Below are 21,150 nucleotides of genomic sequence, written 5' to 3'. Positions count from 1 at the left end.
TCTCTCTCCTTGCCCTTAGTTGTTAGTCTCTCAGGATGGGTCCCCCTGTGGCTTCTGGGCCCCCCTGCAGATGCATCCCTTGCAGGGCCTATTGTTACGCCCGCTTCATGTTATGTTATGTGTGCACCTACCTGAAAGCTCAATGTGCTTCTCTGCAGCCGTGACATATGCATAGCTCCCTCTGTCCCTCTTTGGGAACCCAGTCCCTCTGTCCCTCTTTCTTCCCCATTTGACACTCTTTCTGGACTGATGTATAGATCTAATGAAATATATTTATTTTTTTCTACTGAAAATGTGTTTAATTGACTCTAAACGTTATTCCCATGCTTTAAATTGATATATTTCTTATCGCCACATGTTAATATGAAGGAAAAGGAACCAGGATAGAAAGGACCAGTGTGGTTTGCATTATAAAACAACATTTTTCCTATGAAATCATTATGGTATTCGTGACTGGGGGCGTGTCGGGGGTGTGACTAGGGGTGTGGCAGGGGTGTGGGTTAACCTCCTTGCTGGTAATCCCGAGCTAGGGTCGGGGCAGAAACCCACAGCTAAGAGTGGTAATCCCGACCTGTGCTCGGGGTAGCCGCCGGAGGCTGTGTGCAGAGTATAGCACGCAGTGGGCGTTTCTACATACCTCCCGGGGGATCCCGACGTCGGCCGCCATTCTTCTTCCTCTCCTCCGGGGCTCTGCTTCCTCCTGGTGAGAATGCCGGCTGTCGTCATGATGACAGCAGGCAATTTCACTTTAGAATTGCAGCGCCACCCGGAGGATGGAGGCATAACTGCAGTGCTGGAGCCAGGGAGGCAGAGCCGGGCCAAGGCAGAGGCTAGGCAGGCTGCAGCCTATGAGCGCAGCCACTAGAGGGCGCATTCCACCTCGCCACTCGCCTGCTGCTGGTTCTGGCACTGAACTAATCTCCCCATTGTCCGCTGCCTGTGTAGTGCGCCCCACTGCTCCATAATAGCCGCGCTGTCTTCACAGAGATGACAGGCTGGCTGGGGCATCATGTAACCAGGCAACAGCAGGAAGCCGGTGTTGTGTCTGATTACGCTGCCTAGGAGACTGTGCGCTCACATTTCCTATTTCATAATGCTGCTGATGGTAACATAATAAATATCTCCGCTTCCACACATCATACACTCACCAAATTTCCAGGGTAGGGAGGGGATCCCCTGAACTACCTCTATACCAAATTGCAGCCCCCGAGCCCCACTGGTTCCCGAGATAGGTTTCTCTAATCTATCTCCTGAACCAGCAGGGCTCGGGGGCTGCAATTTGGCATAGAGGTAGTTCGGGGGATCCTCTCCCTTTCCTGAAGATTTGAGGAGTGTAGGATGTGTGGAAGCGGAGATATTTATTATGTTACCATCAGCAGCATAATTAACTTCACACTGCAGATGTGTGCTACTCAGTGTGGAGGGGAGCTTCCGGGCAGCGCGATCAGACATTACACCGGCTTTACCGTCTTCCTGCAGAGTTGCCTGAAGACTTTCTCTGCAAGTGTGAGCTGTGCTTGGACTAGACAGGGGAGGGACAGTGCCTGCCTGAAAGCACTGTAACGCCATGAACTCAGAAGGCTGAAGGGGAGGGGAACCCAGCTGCTTTCAAGTGCCTGGCTGAATGAAGCAGGTATGGAGGGGGATTGGAGTAGAGAGAGAGAGAAGAGGGAGGGAGGTGGAGAGAGAATGAATGAGAGTACTGTGTGTATGTGTACTGTATGTGTGTGTACTGTTTGTACTCTGTGTGTGACCTGTGTGTTTGTGTACTGTATGTGTGTGTTAGTGTTGTCCGGATCATGAACGATTCGGATCTTTGATCCGAATCTATTTTGTGAGTCAAATTATCCGAATCATCAAAATGAGTGATTCGGATCGCAAAAGGGGCGGGGCCAGGAGCGACACGCCCCCTCTCAGCGGGCAGCGGGGTCCTGGAAGCAGAGCTGAGATGGATCGCTCTGTTGGAGGGGAGCCAGCCTTGCAGGGAGACAGGTAGATAAGAGAGGGGACATCGGTGCCACTGCCAGATATGTGTAGAGCACACATACTGGCTATAACGTGCTGCTGATTACAGGCTGTCTGTTCCGGAGTTGTGCACAGTGAACACATTGGAAGCTTTTGGCTCAGCTCAGCACAGCTCAGTAACTTTGCAGGCACTGTGATTGCAGGGCAATATGATCCTCCTGCACTGCTCTAAACAGCTGCACTTCACTTCTGGGAATGCTTTGGGTAATGCTTTCTTTCACTGTGCGATGTTTGCATTCTAAGTACACAGATGAGCATATAGGTGAAATACATGTAAAGCATATGATTGCAGCATGTGGGTATTGTGTGCAAACAAACATTTCTGCTCTCTGCTCGTCCCTCCTCCTATCTCTGTCCACTCCCTGCCCTCTGTCCACCATCTCCCCTTCTCTGTGTGTCCACCCCCCTCCCCTTCTCCTGTCCACAGCAGGGAAAGACCTGTCCTGCTATTCATTTCACCCCCAAATGCTTCGGTAGTAAAATGATCCGAGATTCGGATCAAAGATCCGGATCTTTTCAATGATCCGATTCGAATCATCCGGATCATTGAAAAGATCCGAACTTCCCATCTCTAGTGTGTGTGTGTGTGTGTGTGTGTGTGTGTGTGTGTGTGTGTGTGTGTGTGTGTGTGTGTGTGTGTGTGTGTGTGTGTGTGTGTGTGTGTGTGTGTGTGTGTGTGTGTGTGTGTGTGTGTGTGTGTGTGTGTGTGTGTGTGTGTGTGTGTACTGTTTGTACCCTATGTGTGACCTGTGTGTGTGTGTGTGTGTGTGTGTGTGTACTGATTGTACTCTGTGTGTATGTGTGTGTGTGTGTGTGTGTGTACGTACTGTTTGTACTCTGTGTGTGACCTGTGTGTATGTGTACTGTATGTACTTTGTGTGTGACGTGTGTGTATGTGTGCTGTATGTGTGTGTACTGTTTGTACTGTGTGCATGTGTAGTGTGTGTGTGTGTATATACTGTATATGTTTGTACTCTGTGTGTGACCTGTGTGTGTGTGTGTATGTGTACTATATGTGTGACCTGTGTCTATGTGTACTGTATGTACTTTGGGTGTGACCTGTGTGTGTACTGTTTGTACTGTGTGTGTATTGTGTGTGTGTATTGTGTGTGTGTGTGTCATAGCTCCCAACTGTCCCTCTTTGGGAGCCCTGTCCCTCTGTCCCTCTTTCCTCCCCATTTGTCCCTCTTTCAGGACTTTGTCCCTCTTTCTATGTAAATATATATATTTCTCTACTAAAAAAAATGTGTTTCACTCGAAACTTTATTCCCATCCTTTAAATTGATATATTACTAATTTTAAAATGTTACTATGAAGGAAAATGAACCAGAATAGAAAGGACCAGTGTGGTTTGAATTATAAAACAACATATTTTTCTTATGAAATCTTTATGGCATGTGTGACTAGGGGTGTGACAAGGGCGTGATCAGGGGTGTGGCAGGGGCATGGCTTAAGTGTCCCTCTTTCTCATCTCAGAAAGTTGGGAGGTATGATGTGTGTATACTGTATATGTTTGTTCATGTTTGTGTGTGACCTGTGTGTGTGTGTACTGTGTGTGTGTACCCTGTATGTGACCTGTGTGTATGTGCACTGTATGTACTTTGATTGTGACCTGTGTGTGTGTACTGTGTGGGTACTGTGTGTGTACTGTGTGTGTGTGTGTGTGTGTGTGTGTGTGTGTGTGTGTGTGTGTGTGTGTGTGTGTGTGTGTGTGTGTACTGTATGTGTGTGTACTGAATGCGGCACGCTGGGGGGGGGGGGGGGGGGCGCACTTTGGAGTCTCTGCCTCTGGTGCTGAGGAACCTTGTCCCAGCCCTGCAGGGAGGTGAGTGATTGTTAAAATGCTGAGGATCTCCCTGGAAGCATGATTTTTTCCAGGTTTTAGGGTCTGAAAGGGTGCAAAAAAAAATCCGGAAAGAATCATAACACCAAGGGGGTTAAGTGTCCCTCTTTCTTATCTCAAAAAGTTGGGAGGTATGCATACGTGTGCATTTTGCTTCGACAATCTCGTGCCCCCATGTCCCAGCACCCCCCTTACCACCATCACCGAAATCTAACTTCACCAAAAGGGAAGCTAATATACACAGTACTTGAAAATTAGTGCCCATTGGGCATTTGCATGTCCATGACTGAGGGTAGGAACACACTAGGCAGAAACGCAAGCGTTGCGGGAAACACTAGCGTTAACGCACATAATACAAGTCAATTTGATGCATGAAGAAAAAAACAGGGCTGTGGAGTTGGTCCAAAAATCCACCGACTCCGACTCCTCAGTTTAGGATTCCACCGACTCCGACTCCTCGACTCCAACTCCTCTAATTTGCATATTACAATTTTGTTGATTAACAGTATGTAACATGAAATTCATCTCTTACTGCCAACGCTTAGGAATTTTACAAGGCAACTGAAGTGAGAAGGAAATGTACACTACTATATTTATTTCCTTTAGACTAAAACTAGTCCTGGGTAAGAGTACTTGTAAAAGGTATAGACCGGAACAAAGAACATCTATCAGGCCCTAGGCAATGTAAGTGTGGGTACATGTAAGAATGATGTGCAGGTACTCTGCAGGGGAAGGAGGAGATTCTTCGTCTATTACACATTCTTCATGCACAATCTGAACAAGGTTTATGGGTGATAGACAACACCTCTGTGTTCAATGTGCAAAACATTCTCAGTGGATTCCCTGAAGCTCTGTGGAGAGTGCATATGTAGAGTATAGTACTACTGTGTAACAAAGTAAACCTGAGACAGATGAAATTAAAGTTTTATACATACCTGGAGCTTCCTCCAGCCCCCTTCAAGCTAATCAGTCCCTCGCTGTCCTCCACCACCCGGATCTTCTGCTATGAGTCCAGGTACTTGAACCAGTCTGGCGTAGTGCGCATGCACACACTCCACCGCCGGGAGCGTACTACACCTGCGCAGCACTATTGTGCAGGTGCAGAACGCTCCTGGCTGTGGAAGCGGCATGCGGCCGGACTGCGCTGACTGGCTGAATTACCTGGACTCATAGCAGAAGATCTAGGTGGCGGAGGAAGACAGCGAGGGACTGATTGGCCTGTAGGGGGCTGGAAGAAGCCCCAGGTATGTATAACACTTTTCCTTTCATCCGTCTCAGGTACCCTTTAATTCATAGTCACCAAACCAATTTTAACAACATATCAAATTATTTGATTTCATGAGCAAAGAGCAGCATAAATTTTCATTTGCATAAATAAATTTGCATAAATCAGAATCAACGCAGAATTATTTCCATCTCATTGATCATCTCTATTAGTGACACGGCTACACATCAGGCTTTATACTTACAGCATAGATGTTATTTAGTATATATAAGAGATTCCTGTGTACACATCATATATACAGTCACAATCAGATCTGTATATCTGACTTTAAAAATATGGCGACTGCTTTATTGAAGCAGCACAAGTAACTAATTTTGGTTTATTTCATTTTTGTGGACTAAGCACAGCTATTACTGTAGGTATAAATTATTTATGATGACCATTATCTGAGAAATAGAACATTTTATCATATTTTCTATTTTAATTACAGTTACAAATTCATTAGGAGTCGGTGCATTTTTTCCCGACTCCGACTCCAGGCACCCAAAATTGCCCCGACTCCACGACTCTGACTTCACAGCCCTGAAAAAAACGCCTATGTATGTGTTCTGCAAAGTGCGTTTTGAAAAACGCTGACCTTGCTGCATATTTTTCCAAAACACATCTAAAACGCACATAACGAATGTCTATGGTGACGCAGAGGTATTGCATTTTAGTGTGATTTTAATGCTTTTTTTTAATGCTTTTAAAAAAAAAGCAAGTCTGATGATGTATTTACGCTTCCTGTTGACTACCTAGTGATTAGCGTAAAACGTATATCAAAAACACATACAAAACGCTTTTAAAAACGCAAATATGTTTTTATGTGCAAAACGCAAATGCAGTAAAACTCAAAACGCAAGAAAAACGCATGTGTGAAACGCAAAAGGCAAATGCACTCAAAATTGAAAACTCACAAACGCATATGCAACAAAACGCAACCTTTCACGCAACGCCTAGTGTGTTCCCACCCTAAGGCCTGGTTCACACTGCAAGAGCTTTTTAAGCGCTTGTGATTTGAAAAGCTCTTGCTAATGCAATGCTATGGGTGTGGGTGATTTTTATACAATCCCATTGGCCAAGTGAGAACAAACGCAAGTTAGGTCTGGAACCCGCTAGGAATCGCTGCAGCACTTTAAAATTGCCACAGCGCTGCATGCAGCGATTCCTCGGGCGTTTGTGATCGCAATTTCACAGCACTTGGAATCGCTGTACAGTAAACTGTACAGCGCTTCCGATTTGCAATTCATTTTTTTTTTTAAATAAAACTTTATTATACTTACGCCGTACGTGTGATAAAAGTTAACACGCAAGCGCTAAAACTTTGCACGTGCAACATGTGCGCGAAATGGCTTGCACGCATGTTTGCACGTGCAAAGCTTTTAGGCGTGATAACTCGGTAATCACCCTTTTGTGAATCAAGCCACAAGTGCTATGGACACGGTAACTTTTTTGCTGTTGAGGGTGGGAATATCGGTATATTTTGTACAAGAGACTTCCAGACTTCCAGATCGGCACACTGCGACCTTCCCAGCAATGTTGCCTGTGCCCCACCACCTGACAGTCTGAGCAGCAGGGCGATGATAAGCAAAGCAGAAGCAGCAGCCTTGTCCAGCCTGCTACAAAAAAAGCAAAAATACTCCTTTTTTTTTTGTACATTGAGCTTCTCTATTCCTAGCACACTGTTTTCAGCCAACACAATACATATAACATAGTAGTGCGCTTCCTTTCTATTGTATTCTTGTTCAGTCTGTTGTTGTTTGCTTCAGCTGTGCTGCTTCTTGTAGCATAACTCATCATTTTTAAAGATAACTTAAAGTTGCCTGGCAACCCTGCTGATCTATTTGGCTGCAGTACTGTCTGAATCACACACCTGAAACAAGCATGCAGCTAATCCAGTCAGAAACATCTGATCTGCTCCATGCTTGTTCAAGGTGTAAGGCTAAAAGTGATAGAGGCAGAGAATCAGAAGGATAGCCAGGCAACTGGTATTGCTTAAAAGGAAAAAAAGATGGCATCCACCATATGCCTCTCACTTCAGGTTCCCTTTCACTACGTCACCATTGAGGGGTTTTCCCCTTGTGGATCAGAGCAATTTTCACCTTTCAGTGCTCCTCCCTTTCATTTTCCAATAACTTAATTATTACTTATCACAATGAAATGATCTATGTCTTGTTTTTTTTCGCCACGAATTAGGCTTTGTTTGGGTGGTACGTTTTACTAAGAATTATTTTATTCTAAAAGCATCTTAATGAGAATAATAAGAAAAAAATTGAAAAAAAATCATTATTTCTCAGTTTTTGCCCACTATAGTTTTAAAAAAATACATGCTGTCGTGATTAAAACTAACGTATTTTATTTGCCCATTCGTCCCGGTTGTTACACCATTTAAATTTTGTCCCTATCACAATGTATGACGCCAATATTTTATTTGGAAATAAACGTGCATTTTTTTCGGTTTTGCATCCATCACTATTTACAAGCCCATGTTTTCAAAAATAACAGTAATATACTTTCTTGACATACATGTTAAAAAAGTTCAGTCCTTAAGGTAACTATTTTATGTATTTTAGTGTTTATGGGAGAGTGTGAGAGGTTAGGAGGTAATTTTAAATTATGTGTAGGTCTCTTTATTGAAATAAATGTGTGTAGTTGTAATTTTACTATTTGGCCACAAGATGTCCTCACTCATTTTCTTCCTGCTGTGTACTAATAGTACATGAACAGGAAATTGGGAAATTAAGTTTGTAACAATGATGCAGGCATCTCATTGACACGGGGACTTAGATCAATAAATGGGAACTGCGTTCCCATATATTGATCTCTGCTCTAACGATCGGCGGCAAGAACATGCAAGAGCAGTCATGGGAGCGAACGGCGGCGGGAGGCATATATCTACACTCCTGGGATGGGAATAGTCTTCCCGTGGGGCGTAGATATACTGCCGCAATCGTGGCAAGTGGTTAAACAGGATTTTAAGCACCACATATTTTAAAGAGGAACTGCAGTCAAAATAACTTAATGAATAAAACTGCTTTTTTTTCTACACTCTTCGTGAGTGTTTGCCCATTGTAATATCTTTCTCTGATTTATTTTCTGAAATCTATCACAGGTGGCTGCATCTTTAGACTTGGCAGGTGATCTTTACGTAATGTTTGTTTATTGAGAGTTCTAAAGCTTAATAGAAAAGATCTCTGAATGCTTTGGGGAGGGGGAGAATTCCGTATCATATAATTTCCAGCCTGGGCAAAGCCTCAGTGGGAGGGCAGGCCTGCATACCTGATATACAGCAAAATATACATAAAAGGAAGGGTTTCTGATGCTGAAACCAGGATAGTTAACAAAAAAATTGATCATTTACTGCATTCTGCTGTATGTCGTTATAGTACCTGTTTAAAATGTATTTGGATTTATGTGTGGACTTTGGCATTAAAGGGACCCTTAAGTCAAAAAAAAAAAATGAGTTTTACTCACCTGGGGCTTCCAATAGCCCGCTGCAGCTGTCCGGTGCCCTCGCCGTCTCCCTCCGATCCTCCTGGCCCCGCCGGCAGCAACTTCCTGTTTCGGTGACAGGAGCTGACAGGCTGGGGATGCGAGTGATTCTTTGCGTTCCTGGCCACAATAGCGCCATCTATGCTGCTATAGCATATATCATATACCATATAGCAGCATAGAGGGTGCTAATGTGTCTGGAAACGCAAAGAATCACTCGCATCCCCAGCCTGTCAGCTCCTGTCACCGAAACAGGAAGTGGCTGCCGGTGGGGCCCAGAGGATCGGAGGGAGACGGCGAGGGCACCAGAGAGCTGCAGGGGGCTATTGGAAGCCCTAGGTGAGTAAAACTCATTTTTTTTGTTTGACTTAAGTGTCCCTTTAAGACAACACAGTGTAATATTCCATAAACTATAAATAGAAGCACCAGGCAAGGGCATTGGCCTTTGTACTGCAGGTCATACAGTCCTCTCTGACATTCCTGTATGACAATAATCCCTTTCTCTTCTATCTCTGAGCTGCTACCCGTGTGTACAGGTTAGTGACAGGTCTTCTTGCTCTTTGTTGTATTTCATGGTGGCCAAAGCCAGTCTCAGGTTTTGGAATGTTACAAATGAGGCTATGCTTATTAATAATAATAATAATATTCTTTATTGTTAGTCTTTTACGGTGTGTGGTTAGCCATCCCCTCTGCCCTCATGGCAAATGTCCGTTCCCTCCCCAAAAAACTGGATGAACCGTTTCTCCTCTGCGACCGGAGGGAGCTCGGTAGCAACACCTCTGTGCTCGGCCCTCTGCTTCACGTGACCTGGGCATGGCCCAATGAGGCAACCCCACCCTTCACCCAAACAAGACGCTGTGACGCTCCATTGGCGTAAAAGGCCACAGCTTTATTAACATTTTATTTTTCCAAAACACAGTGATACATAGTACATTCATATTTTGGATAATCATAAGCACGCGCTCTACAGGTCCTTTGACAATGCCTCCGCTTTACACAACCGCCGTACCAGCCACTAGCCGTCCTGTTTCTTAAACAAGCACAGTGGGTACATATTTAAAGATGAGTCGGGATATCCACCCTTGATCTTATTGGAACAATAAGGAACGGCATTGGCAAGGACCCGCATTCTAGCTGTGAAGAATTGTGGAGAGATGACACAAGTATGTGTTGGCAAATGTTGTGTGCCCCAACACCCATCTGTTCCTTGCCACAACTCAACAAACAGTAAGGGGAGGGTGGGTTATACTACTTTGCTTGTGTCCTGAAAAAGGCTGTTTCCTGCCTCCACCTGCTTATCTTGCATCCTGGCCGCCCAGGGCACTCCACCTTTTATCGACACCTTGTGAACCTATGGATTCCAGGCTTGATCCCCTCTGGGCCAGCCCAAGGTCAGGCCCCCTTTCGCCTACGTAACGCCCTGCTCTGGGGATCCTGAAACATGGGTAACAAAGACATCCTGGAGAATGCCCTTCATCTCCCAGGCTTCAGCCTCATCCAAGCAAACCGTGATCCTGCTCTCTCTGGGTAAAAAGAGGTGGCAGCATCTGCTTCTACATCAACTCCTTATGGTGCCCTACCTCGTCAGTACTGGACAGGAAGTGCTTCCCGAGTCCCCGTACCTCGAACTATTACTATTAGCAGTGGTCAAGGGGCTTGAACACACTTGACCACTGCTACACGGCACTGAAGGATGCATATAAAACTGTCCCATTGGCAGCACTTGGACCACTGTCTTATCCACAGGGTCAGCCTAAGTTTCACAGTGCCCTGAGCGAAACCTCATTTTTGTGCCCCCCTTTCATCCTCTTCGCACGCACGCACGCACGCACGCACGCACACACACACACACACACACACACACACACACTTCACCTTTTCTCCTGAGATATCTCCTAGGACAGTAGTTCCCAACCTTTTTGACGTCGTGACACATCACACCAAATGCTCAGATCTCCGTGGCGCATCACATATGTATAATAGAAAAATACTATTAATAACCATGAATGGATGGAAAGAGTGCATTGTCCTGAATATACTTAAAAATGAAGGCTAGAACCTTTCAGGAATATTAATGAAAACAATCTGTGAGACAGTTAGCTGCCCCCCCCCCCCCCCCCATTTAGAATGATAGCACAGCACAGACAATTTGCACAAAAAGATTGCCAAAAAACCTTTGCTCGAACGACGCATGAGCCTTATAGAAAAGCCTTAAGGCTGCCACCAACTACAAGTTCACCCAACATGCATCTCCCTGCTCTAAACTAGCTGAAGAACTCAGCAACTTCTACCTGGGGGCAACTGTTACTGCCCATTCTCCCTTTAGTCCTCGAGAACAACGCCTCAAATCTAAACTCACCCTCTCTGGAGGTGTGCGAGGCTGATGTTCTGCAACTCCTGTCTATGCGTAACACCAGGAAAGCCTCTGGCCACAACGACGTGGCTCCAGTCTGTCTTAAAACATGCCCGTGGCAACTTTCTCCCATCCTCCCTTCACCAAGTCACTGGAGGAATGCAAAGTCCCTGCATGTTTCAAGAGGTCCACCATCATACCTGTCCATAAGAAACAGGGTGTCAGGCTTGCCTGACACCTGCTATATGTCAGACTGTATGTACATATGACTGACACTTTAACCCAGTTCTAACACCTGCTGAAAACTCCTGCCTAGTGATAACTAAACCCCTGCTGGTAGATGTCACATACAATCTGAGCAGATAGCAATATAACAGGCTAGGAATTGACGCAATATAATAACAATCACCTGAGATGAGAATTCAGAAGTAACGCAATCCAGTCAAAGTATCGATTTCCAGTATGTGTGGTCAGACAGGCCGGGGTCAGGGCAGGCGGCGTTCATGCGGTTCCTTTAACAATCCGGTTCAGCAGCGTGTAATTAGTTAGAAGCGAAGACGAGCCGGGTCGAGAAGCCAGAGGACAGAGTAATCAGGAACAAGCCGGGTCAAAACAGGAAGGAATCAATCTGCAAGGAACTGGTGCAGAGACTGCACAGCACTTGGCGTGAGCGTCGCTTCAGCTACAAGCCCAATAGTGGCTATCGCGAGCGAAGACTGAGGGCGCTCACAATACACATATACTAGCAACATCCAATCAGCAAAGTGGAATTCAAAACTGTCCAATCCTAGTTGCGGTGTGTCAGCATTCAGCTGAAACGCCGGTACGCATGTGGTTGGTTATTGCTTACCACGGCGGAGCGCGTACTGAGGACGTGTCCGCCGACCAGCCAGTAGGGAAGGGGCACTGTGCGCTCCACTGACATCAGAGTGCCGCCGCCTGTCAGGCGCTTGCGGCTCACGTACATTCCTATTGCTCCTACGAGATCTTACACAGGGAGTCTCCAACCTTCACAAATTTAGGCCCGTGGCCCTGACATCTGTGATCATGAAAACCCTGGAGAGAGTGGCCGTATCCATCCTTAAGTTCTCCAACTTTCCCTTGCTGGACACCTTCCAGTTCTCTTACAAGGCAAGCAGGTCCACCGATGATGCCATTAATATCTGCCTGGAGTACATCAATTACCACCTAGACAGACCAGATGCATATGCCAGAATACTACTCCTGGACTTAAGCTCGTCCTTTAATACCATCTGCCCACAAATTCTCCTGGAAGATCTTGCTGTACTTGGGGTCCAGCCCACCCTACACCTATGGATCATGGACTTTCTTGCTAACAAGTCCCAAGTCATAAAGATGAGAGATATCTACTCACAAGAAATGGCCTCCAACACAGGTGTCCCCAAGGATTTATCCTGTGTCCGCTGCTTTTCTCCCTTCATACGTAGAACTGCAGATCCACGGAAAACTCGGTTAAGGACATTAAATTTGCTGATGACACCACCGTTGTCAGCAGGGCTGTGGAGTCGGTCCAAAAATCCACCGACTCCGACTCCTCAGTTTAGGATTCCACCGACTCCGACTCCACGACTCTGACTCCTCTAATTTGCATATTACAATTTTGTTGATTAAAAGTATGTAACATGAAATTTGTCTCTTAACTGCCAACGCTTAGGAATTTTACAAGACAACTGAAGTGAGAAGGATATGTAGACTACTATATTTATTCCCTTTAGACTAAAACTAGTCCTTGGTAAGAGTACTTGTAAAAGGTACACACCGGAACAAAGAACATCTATCAGGCCCTAGGCAATGTAAGTGTGGGTACATGTAAGAATGATGTGCAGGTACTCTGCAGGGAAATGAGGAAATTCTGGGTGACAGACAACACCTCTGTGTTCAATGTGCACAGCATTCTCAGTGGATTCCCTGCAGCTCTGTGGGGAGTGCATATGCAGAGTATAGTACTACTGTGTAACAAAGTAAACCTGAGACAGATGAAATTAAAGTTTTATACATACCTGGGGCTTCCTCCAGCCGCCTTCAGGATAATCAGTCCCTCGTTGTCCTCCTCCACCACCTGGATCTTCTGCTATGAGTCCAGGTACTTGAGCCAGTCGGGCGTAGTGCGCATGCACACACTCCGCCGCCAGGAGCATACTACACCTGTGCAGCACTATTGCGCAGGTACAGAATGTTACTGGCTGTGGGAGCGGCATGCAGCCGGACAGCGCTGACTGGCTGAATTACCAGTACTCATATCAGAAGATCCGGGTGGTGGAGGACAGCGAGGGACTGATTAGCCTGAAGGGGGCTGGAGGAAGCCCCAGGTATTTATAAAACTTTACTTTTCATCCGTCTCAGGTACCCTTTAATTTGTAGTCACCAAACCAAATTTTAACAACATATCAAATTATTTGATTTCATCAGCAAAGGGAGTGCATACATTTGCATAAATCAGCATCAGTGCAGAATTATTTCCATCTCATTGACCATCTCTATTAGTGACACAGCTACACATCAGGCTTTATTCTTACAGCATAGATGTTATTTAGTATATATAAGAGATTCCTGTGTACACATCATATATACAGTCACAATCAGATATGTATATCTGACCTTAAAAATACAGGGACTGCTTTATTGAAGCAGCACAAGTAACTAATTTTGATTGGTTTATTTCATTTTTGTGGACTAAGCACAGCTTTTACTGTATATATACTGTGTATATATACATTATTTTTAATGACTATTATCTGAGAAATAGAACATTTTATCATATTTTCTATTTTAATTACAGTTACAAATTAATTAGGAGTCGGAGTCGGTGCATTTTTTCCCGACTCCGACTCCGACTCCAGGCACCCAAAATTGCCCGACTCCACGACTCCGACTCCACGACTCCGACTCCACAGCCCTGGTTGTCAGCCTTGTCACCAAGGAGAACATCCATGTGTACTGTCAGCAGGTGGAGCGAATATGCCACTGGTACAAAGAGAACAGGCTAGTGCTCAACACTGCCAAAACCGTTGAGCTGATCATCGACTTCCGGAAGTCTGCCCCCACCCCACCTCCAATCTATATTGACAACACTCAGGTAGCTAGAGTGTCCTGTGCCCAACTCCTGGGCACTACCATCACCAGCGTTCTTAGCTGGAAGCCCAACATCACTGCCACCCAGCGGAAAGCCCACAAGAGACTTTTCTTTCTCCGTCAACTGAGGAACCATCTGGTATGCTGGCGCCACCACTTGTGACAGGCACAAACTACAGAGGGTCATCAGGTCAGCGGAGAGGATCATTGGAAGTCCCCTCCCTTCACTTGCCCGACTGTACATCAGACAGCGTTCTAGAGTGCTGAGGATTGCCATCGACCCCTCTCACCCAGGTCACTGCTTCTTCAGCTCCCATCGGGCCAGAGGCTCTAGGCCATCTCCACCAGGACCTTCACATACTTCCACCCCTCTCAGCGTACCCACCCCTGCTCCAAGCTGCAGCCATTCAGTCAGTCAACCTTCCCACAAGACTAACTGATGAGACATTTGGTGTCACATTTTGGGAACTGATTTGTATGATGAATATCTTTTTGGTTTTGTCAAGTGCATGTTGTGCGCCTATCTTTCTAACTCTATCCTCAACTTGAACTTTGTAATGATGCCAAACCCAATTCAGGGCAGGACCCAGTTCGGGCTGGTGAACTAAATGATTCTGATTAAGTTGTTATTTTGTAATGAACCAGAGGACACAGGAGGATGTCTCTACAGGATCCAGAGTCTTCTCTCTTCTTAGGTAGGTATCAGATTTTTGACTTAAGATGTGCCGTAGGTTCCCTTTAATTTTTAAGACTTTAAAGTGGATCTGAAAAAAACTATTTTACAGAGTTGGCCCTGGATCCCTTTAATCAGGTTGCAGCCTAGAAACAAACTGCTACAAATACACCCCACATGACCTTGAGGGTCCCAGTACAGTATCCGGTGAGACGTTTACTGGGGGGGAGGGGGAAAGGGGCACAGTGTTATGCAAATCCCCCAGGTGGTGGACTCAGGGACGGATCTATGGGGGGGCAGGCGGGTCTCTTGCCCCAGGTGCAGTTTGTTGAATTCTTAAAAAGGCGGCAAAATTTGGATGGGGAATTGCAATTTAGGTGCCAAAACCTGACCTTTAGGCGCCAAAACCTGACCTTTAGGCGTCAAAAACCTGACCTTGCCCCAGGCGCAACTTGGTCTAGATCTGTCCCTGGGTGGACTGCTATTCCCTCCTGATTTAACAGTTCATATTCTTTGAGGAGTCATTATCCAATACTGAGCGCTACTCTTTGAACTCTCTCATTTTATTGCATCCAAAACAGTGATGAGGACAGAGAGCGCTCCACGGCCTGATGAAATTTTTCTCTTATCCCTGCAAACTGCGCACTCTTGCAGGGAGGACTTGTTTTCATCATTTATATCGTACTGGTGTATGTATTTTAGGTCCTATTGATGTGTGAGAGCTCTTTATCATTTTCCTTCTATTCTATACTGCTACAAATGCCAGTGCCCACTGCCCACTAATCCTGTAACCAATATCACATGACCAGAGACAATCAGACACAGGCTCCTGTGGCTTTGAACCCACATTTATTATTGTAATTAAACAATTCTTCAGTTACAACTGTGTAAAGATATTTTATTTTTCTAGCTTCCTACAAGGTGGCGCTGGTTGTTCACAAGTAGTATTTTTTTCCCCTCATGTCGGATTTGCAACTCCACTGGTATTATTATTATTATTATTGTACAAAATAAGAAACAAACATGGGGTACAAATGAATACAGACAATGTTATACACCCAGGGCCAGATTTACCATAAGGCACTGTAGGCACGTGCCCAAAGGCGCAGGTTGGCACAACTATGGCGCAAAACTCAGTCTCAAAAGACAAATGTTCTCTAATCCTTCACCAAAAAAATGTGGAGCATAAATGAGGTTACTCACCCAGCTCTCTGCATGTCACTGACAAGATCTGCCTTCAGTCGGGGGCACCTCTAGCTACTTAATACTTGGGACCACCTCTAGCCAGAGCCGGGCCAAGGCAGAGGCTGGCGAGGCGCCAGCCTCTGAGCGCAGTGCCTTGAGGGCGCATTCCTCTCCACTCTCCCTGTTCCTGTCTCTGAAGTATTGCCGGTGGCAATTGGCACCTGATTCCCGGAGCGGCGGTGCCCACTCTCCCTCCCTATGTAGCTACTAGCTGGTGTTTGGGTGCTTTTGAGGGAGGGACGGCTGTCTCGGGTTGTCGCACAGCTGATTGGCCCACAGCTTCTGTCCACCCCCAACTTCCGGCTCGCCTCCCCTCATGGAAGTGAAGTCTCTGCTGCTGCCTAGCAAATTCAAGGAGAAAGCTGCCGGCTGGAGGTAAGGCACGCTAGTTTTGAAAAGATGTGTGTTCAGTGTGGTGATATATTGGAGTGCTGATGATGTTAGGAATAAAGGAACATATTCTTTCATTTTTCTGCCTGTGTTCCGTGTAGGTCTGCCAGAAGGGAGCTGTTACCTTAAGTTGCTTGGGGCAAGGAAATGGGTGATTGTCTTGGCCATATGAGGTGCTTTGAGTCTGTATGCAGTTCCTCTGAGAGTGCTAATGGGATTATCTGCCTAGTTTTTTGAACTCAGGAGACGGCCCATTGTCTCAATACACAAAAGCAAGAGGACCAGAGTCTGGAGACTAACACAGGAACGTTTGAAATGTACATGACAGGCTATTAGAAATGGGTGAAGTCCTGTTGATACCATTTTTTACCTGTGGAAATTAAATCATTAGTGGAGGTGCAAAACTATACCCTGTAAATTACATCTAATAAAACGGAGACAGGAAAAAGCCTTAATCAAGTTTTCACCTGGAGTTGAAAGACTCACTTCACAATCTTTGATGTATAGACTTTTACCTGGAAATGGAATATGTCTGAGATTTAATTAAAACCTAGTTCCTCCCCTCCCCAAGGAAGTTGCAGCCTCCAGGCGTAGCTCAGAGTATAAAAAGCAGAGGCAGATGCCTAGTGACTATCTGCTCTTGGAGTTAGCGCATAGCTAGAGTTGATCTCGACTTCTGGTCGAACAAGCGGCATGCTCCTGCCGACAACGTTGAGACCTTCAAGTTGGTAACGTTTTTTTTTAATCCCCATTTTTATTTTATGCAAATATCCGTGTGTGTTATCTTTGTAACTTTTATCTTGTAACTATTTTTACTTTGTTTTTTGTAATCTTTTGTATATATTAAGTTCTGCACTGCTCTATGTTTTTCTGGAATATTAAATTATTATTTAATAAGCTTGACTTCTGCTGTACTAAACTAACACTCATAGCCTAAAGTAGACTGCAGTGTAGCTGTGTATAAGTTTCATGCCTAATTGTACGCTTGGGCAACCTTACCGTATGAAATTGTAATTGCATTGTGTGTGGGGGCGTTTGTCATACGTTGGCCTAAGCGCGCAGCTGACCCAACGTATGAACAACGCCAGTGCGAGTAGCGACAGCAGAGTGGCTAACAGTATCGTTCGGAACGACTGTTAGTGGGTCTTTGCTTCACGACAGTGTAAGATTGCAACTGTGTGTGTGTGTGGGTGCGTGGCGTTCCCGTATTTGGCCTAAGCGCAAAGCTGACCCGAATACGAAAACGCGGAGTGCGCGCTGAGGACTCAACAGCAGAGTGGAAGTGTCTAGCGAACAGCTAGTGGTGGCAGTGAGAGGTGTTCTGAGGGGTCCCAGCTAGTGTTGGGCGAACAGTGTTCGCCACTGTTCGGGTTCTGCAGAACATCACCCTGTTCGGGTGATGTTCGAGTTCGGCCGAACACCTGACGGTGCTCGGCCAAACCGTTCGGCCACATGGCCGAACTAAGAGCGCATGGCCGAACGTTCCCCGAACGTTCGGCTAGCGCTGTGATTGGCCGAACGGGTCACGTGGTTCGGGCCCGAACGCGCTCTGATTGGCCGAACGGTCACGTGGTTCGGGTAAATAAATACCCGAACCACGTCATATCTCCGCCATTTCTCTGTGGGTTTAGCTTTGGGTAGGCAGGCAGGGTAGTTCGCTCTCCAGCCACGCTAGCCAGGGTCCCCCCCAGTCATTGTGTGTCGCTGCTGGGAACAGTAGTACACCGCTCGCTCAGCCACACTATATATAGCATTGTTTACTGCCACTGTGTACCTCGCTCAGCCACGCTATATATAGCATTGTGTTTTCTGACACTCTGTGTACACGGCTTAGCCTGACTAATATAGCATTGTGTGTACTGCCACTGTGCACCTCGCTCAGCCACGCTATATATAGCATTGTGTTTTCTGACACTCTGTGTACACGGCTTAGCCTGACTAATATAGCATTGTGTGTACTGCCACTGTGCACCTCGCTCAGCCACGCTATATATAGCATTGTATTTTCTGACACTCTGTGTACACGGCTTAGCCTGACTAATATAGCATTGTGTGTACTGCCACTGTGCCCCTCGCTCAGCCACGCTATATATAGCATTGTGTTTACTGCCACTCTGTGTACACGGCTTAGCCTGACTAATATAGCATTGTGTGTACTGCCACTGTGCACCTCGCTCAGCCACGCTATATATAGCATTGTGTTTTCTGACACTCTGTGTACACGGCTTAGCCTGGCTATATAGCATTGTGTGTACTGCCACTGTGCACCTCGCTCAGCCACGCTATATATAGCATTGTGTTTACTGCCACTCTGTGTACACCGCTCAGCCAGACTATATACCGTTGTTTACTGACACTCTGTGTACACCGCTCAGCCAGACTATATACCATTGTTTACTGACACTCTGTGTACACCGCTCAGCCTGACTATATAGCATTGTGTGTACTGCCACTGTGCACCTCGCTCAGCCACGCTATATACAGCATTGTGTTTTCTGACACTCTGTGTACACGGCTTAGCCTGACTAGATAGCATTGTGTGTACTGCCACTGTGCACCTCGCTCAGCCACGCTATATATAGCATTGTGTTTTCTGACACTCTGTGTACACGGCTTAGCCTGGCTATATAGCATTGTGTGTACTGCCACTGTGCACCTCGCTCAGCCACGCTATATATAGCATTGTGTTTACTGCCACTCTGTGTACACCGCTCAGCCAGACTATATACCATTGTTTACTGACACTCTGTGTACACCGCTCAGCCAGACTATATACCATTGTTTACTGACACTCTGTGTACACCGCTCAGCCTGACTATATAGCATTGTGTGTACTGCCACTGTGCACCTCGCTCAGCCACGCTATATATAGCATTGTGTTTTCTGACACTCTGTGTACACGGCCTAGCCTGACTATATAGCATTGTGTGTACTGCCACTGTGCACCTCGCTCAGCCACGCTATATATAGCATTGTTTACTGCCACTGTGTACCTCGCTCAGCCACGCTATATATAGCATTGTGTTTTCTGACACTCTGTGTACACGGCTTAGCCTGACTAATATAGCATTGTGTGTACTGCCACTGTGCACCTCGCTCAGCCACGCTATATATAGCATTGTGTTTTCTGACACTCTGTGTACACGGCTTAGCCTGACTAATATAGCATTGTGTGTACTGCCACTGTGCACCTCGCTCAGCCACGCTATATATAGCATTGTATTTTCTGACACTCTGTGTACACGGCTTAGCCTGACTAATATAGCATTGTGTGTACTGCCACTGTGCACCTCGCTCAGCCACGCTATATATAGCATTGTGTTTACTGCCACTCTGTGTACACGGCTTAGCCTGACTAATATAGCATTGTGTGTACTGCCACTGTGCACCTCGCTCAGCCACGCTATATATAGCATTGTGTTTTCTGACACTCTGTGTACACGGCTTAGCCTGGCTATATAGCATTGTGTGTACTGCCACTGTGCACCTCGCTCAGCCACGCTATATATAGCATTGTGTTTACTGCCACTCTGTGTACACCGCTCAGCCAGACTATATACCGTTGTTTACTGACACTCTGTGTACACCGCTCAGCCAGACTATATACCATTGTTTACTGACACTCTGTGTACACCGCTCAGCCTGACTATATAGCATTGTGTGTACTGCCACTGTGCACCTCGCTCAGCCACGCTATATACAGCATTGTGTTTTCTGACACTCTGTGTACACGGCTTAGCCTGACTAGATAGCATTGTGTGTACTGCCACTGTGCACCTCGCTCAGCCACGCTATATATAGCATTGTGTTTTCTGACACTCTGTGTACACGGCTTAGCCTGGCTATATAGCATTGTGTGTACTGCCACTGTGCACCTCGCTCAGCCACGCTATATATAGCATTGTGTTTACTGCCACTCTGTGTACACCGCTCAGCCAGACTATATACCATTGTTTACTGACACTCTGTGTACACCGCTCAGCCAGACTATATACCATTGTTTACTGACACTCTGTGTACACCGCTCAGCCTGACTATATAGCATTGTGTGTACTGCCACTGTGCACCTCGCTCAGCCACGCTATATATAGCATTGTGTTTTCTGACACTCTGTGTACACGGCCTAGCCTGACTATATAGCATTGTGTGTACTGCCACTGTGCACCTCGCTCAGCCACGCTATATATAGCATTGTGTTTACTGCCACTCTGTGTACACCGCTCAGCCAGACTATATACCGTTGTTTACTGACACTCTGTGTACACCGCTTAGCCAGACTATATAGCATTGTGTGTACTGCCACTGTGTACCTTGCTCAGCCACGCTATATATAGCATTGTTTACTGACACTCTGTGTACACGGCTCAGCCAGACTATATAGCATTGTGTGTACTTCCACTCTGTGTACACCGCTCAGCCAGACTATATAGCATTGTGTGTACTGCCACTCTGTGTACACCGCTCAGCCAGACTATATAGCATTGTGTGTACTGCCACTCTGTGTACACCGCTCAGCCAGACTATATAGCATTGTGTGTACTGCCACTCTGTGTACACGGCTCAGCCAGACTATATAGCATTGTGTGTACTGCCACTCTGTGTACACGGCTCAGCCAGACTATATAGCATTGTGTTTACTTCCACTGTGTGTCTGCTGGGCCTGGGAACAGTAGTACACCGCTCACCCGCCACTGTATAGCATTGTGCTCTGTGTTGCTGCTGGGAATAGTGGTACACCGCTCACCCGCCACTGTATAGCATTGTGCTCTGTG

General features: G+C 46.1%; 3 protein-coding genes across 6 annotated transcripts in view; 1 reads left to right on the top strand and 2 right to left on the bottom strand.

Annotated features, from left to right (window-relative positions):
- Positions 1-990, bottom strand: part of LOC137531111 (acyl-coenzyme A amino acid N-acyltransferase 1-like) — a 31,393-nt gene extending 30,403 nt beyond the window's left edge. For both annotated transcript variants that reach the window (XM_068251362.1, XM_068251361.1), the window contains exon 1: positions 638-990. In XM_068251362.1, coding sequence (XP_068107463.1) covers positions 638-783 — 146 coding nt within the window. In that variant the 5' untranslated portion in view covers positions 784-990. The remainder of the gene's footprint in view (positions 1-637) is intronic.
- The window catches only part of LOC137531174 (acyl-coenzyme A amino acid N-acyltransferase 1-like), a 108,378-nt gene that overhangs the window by 47,974 nt on the left and 39,254 nt on the right, over positions 1-21,150 (bottom strand). The window lies entirely within an intron of this gene.
- The window catches only part of LOC137531138 (acyl-coenzyme A amino acid N-acyltransferase 1-like), an 81,884-nt gene that overhangs the window by 37,198 nt on the left and 23,536 nt on the right, over positions 1-21,150 (top strand). Inside the window, exon 1 of one of the 3 annotated variants that reach the window (XM_068251364.1) lies at positions 1,421-1,633. The exons of 1 other annotated variant lie outside the window; for it this stretch is intronic. The gene's annotated coding sequence lies outside the window, so the exon portion shown is untranslated. Of the gene's footprint in view, positions 1-1,420; positions 1,634-9,106; positions 9,161-21,150 lie in introns of those variants that run through there. One more of the 3 variants, XM_068251365.1, reaches the window with a different exon arrangement.

The sequence above is a fragment of the Hyperolius riggenbachi genome, chromosome 1 (genome assembly GCF_040937935.1).
Source record: "Hyperolius riggenbachi isolate aHypRig1 chromosome 1, aHypRig1.pri, whole genome shotgun sequence".
NCBI classification, from domain to species: domain Eukaryota; kingdom Metazoa; phylum Chordata; class Amphibia; order Anura; family Hyperoliidae; genus Hyperolius; species Hyperolius riggenbachi.
This window is presented reverse-complemented; position numbering and strand designations above follow the sequence as displayed.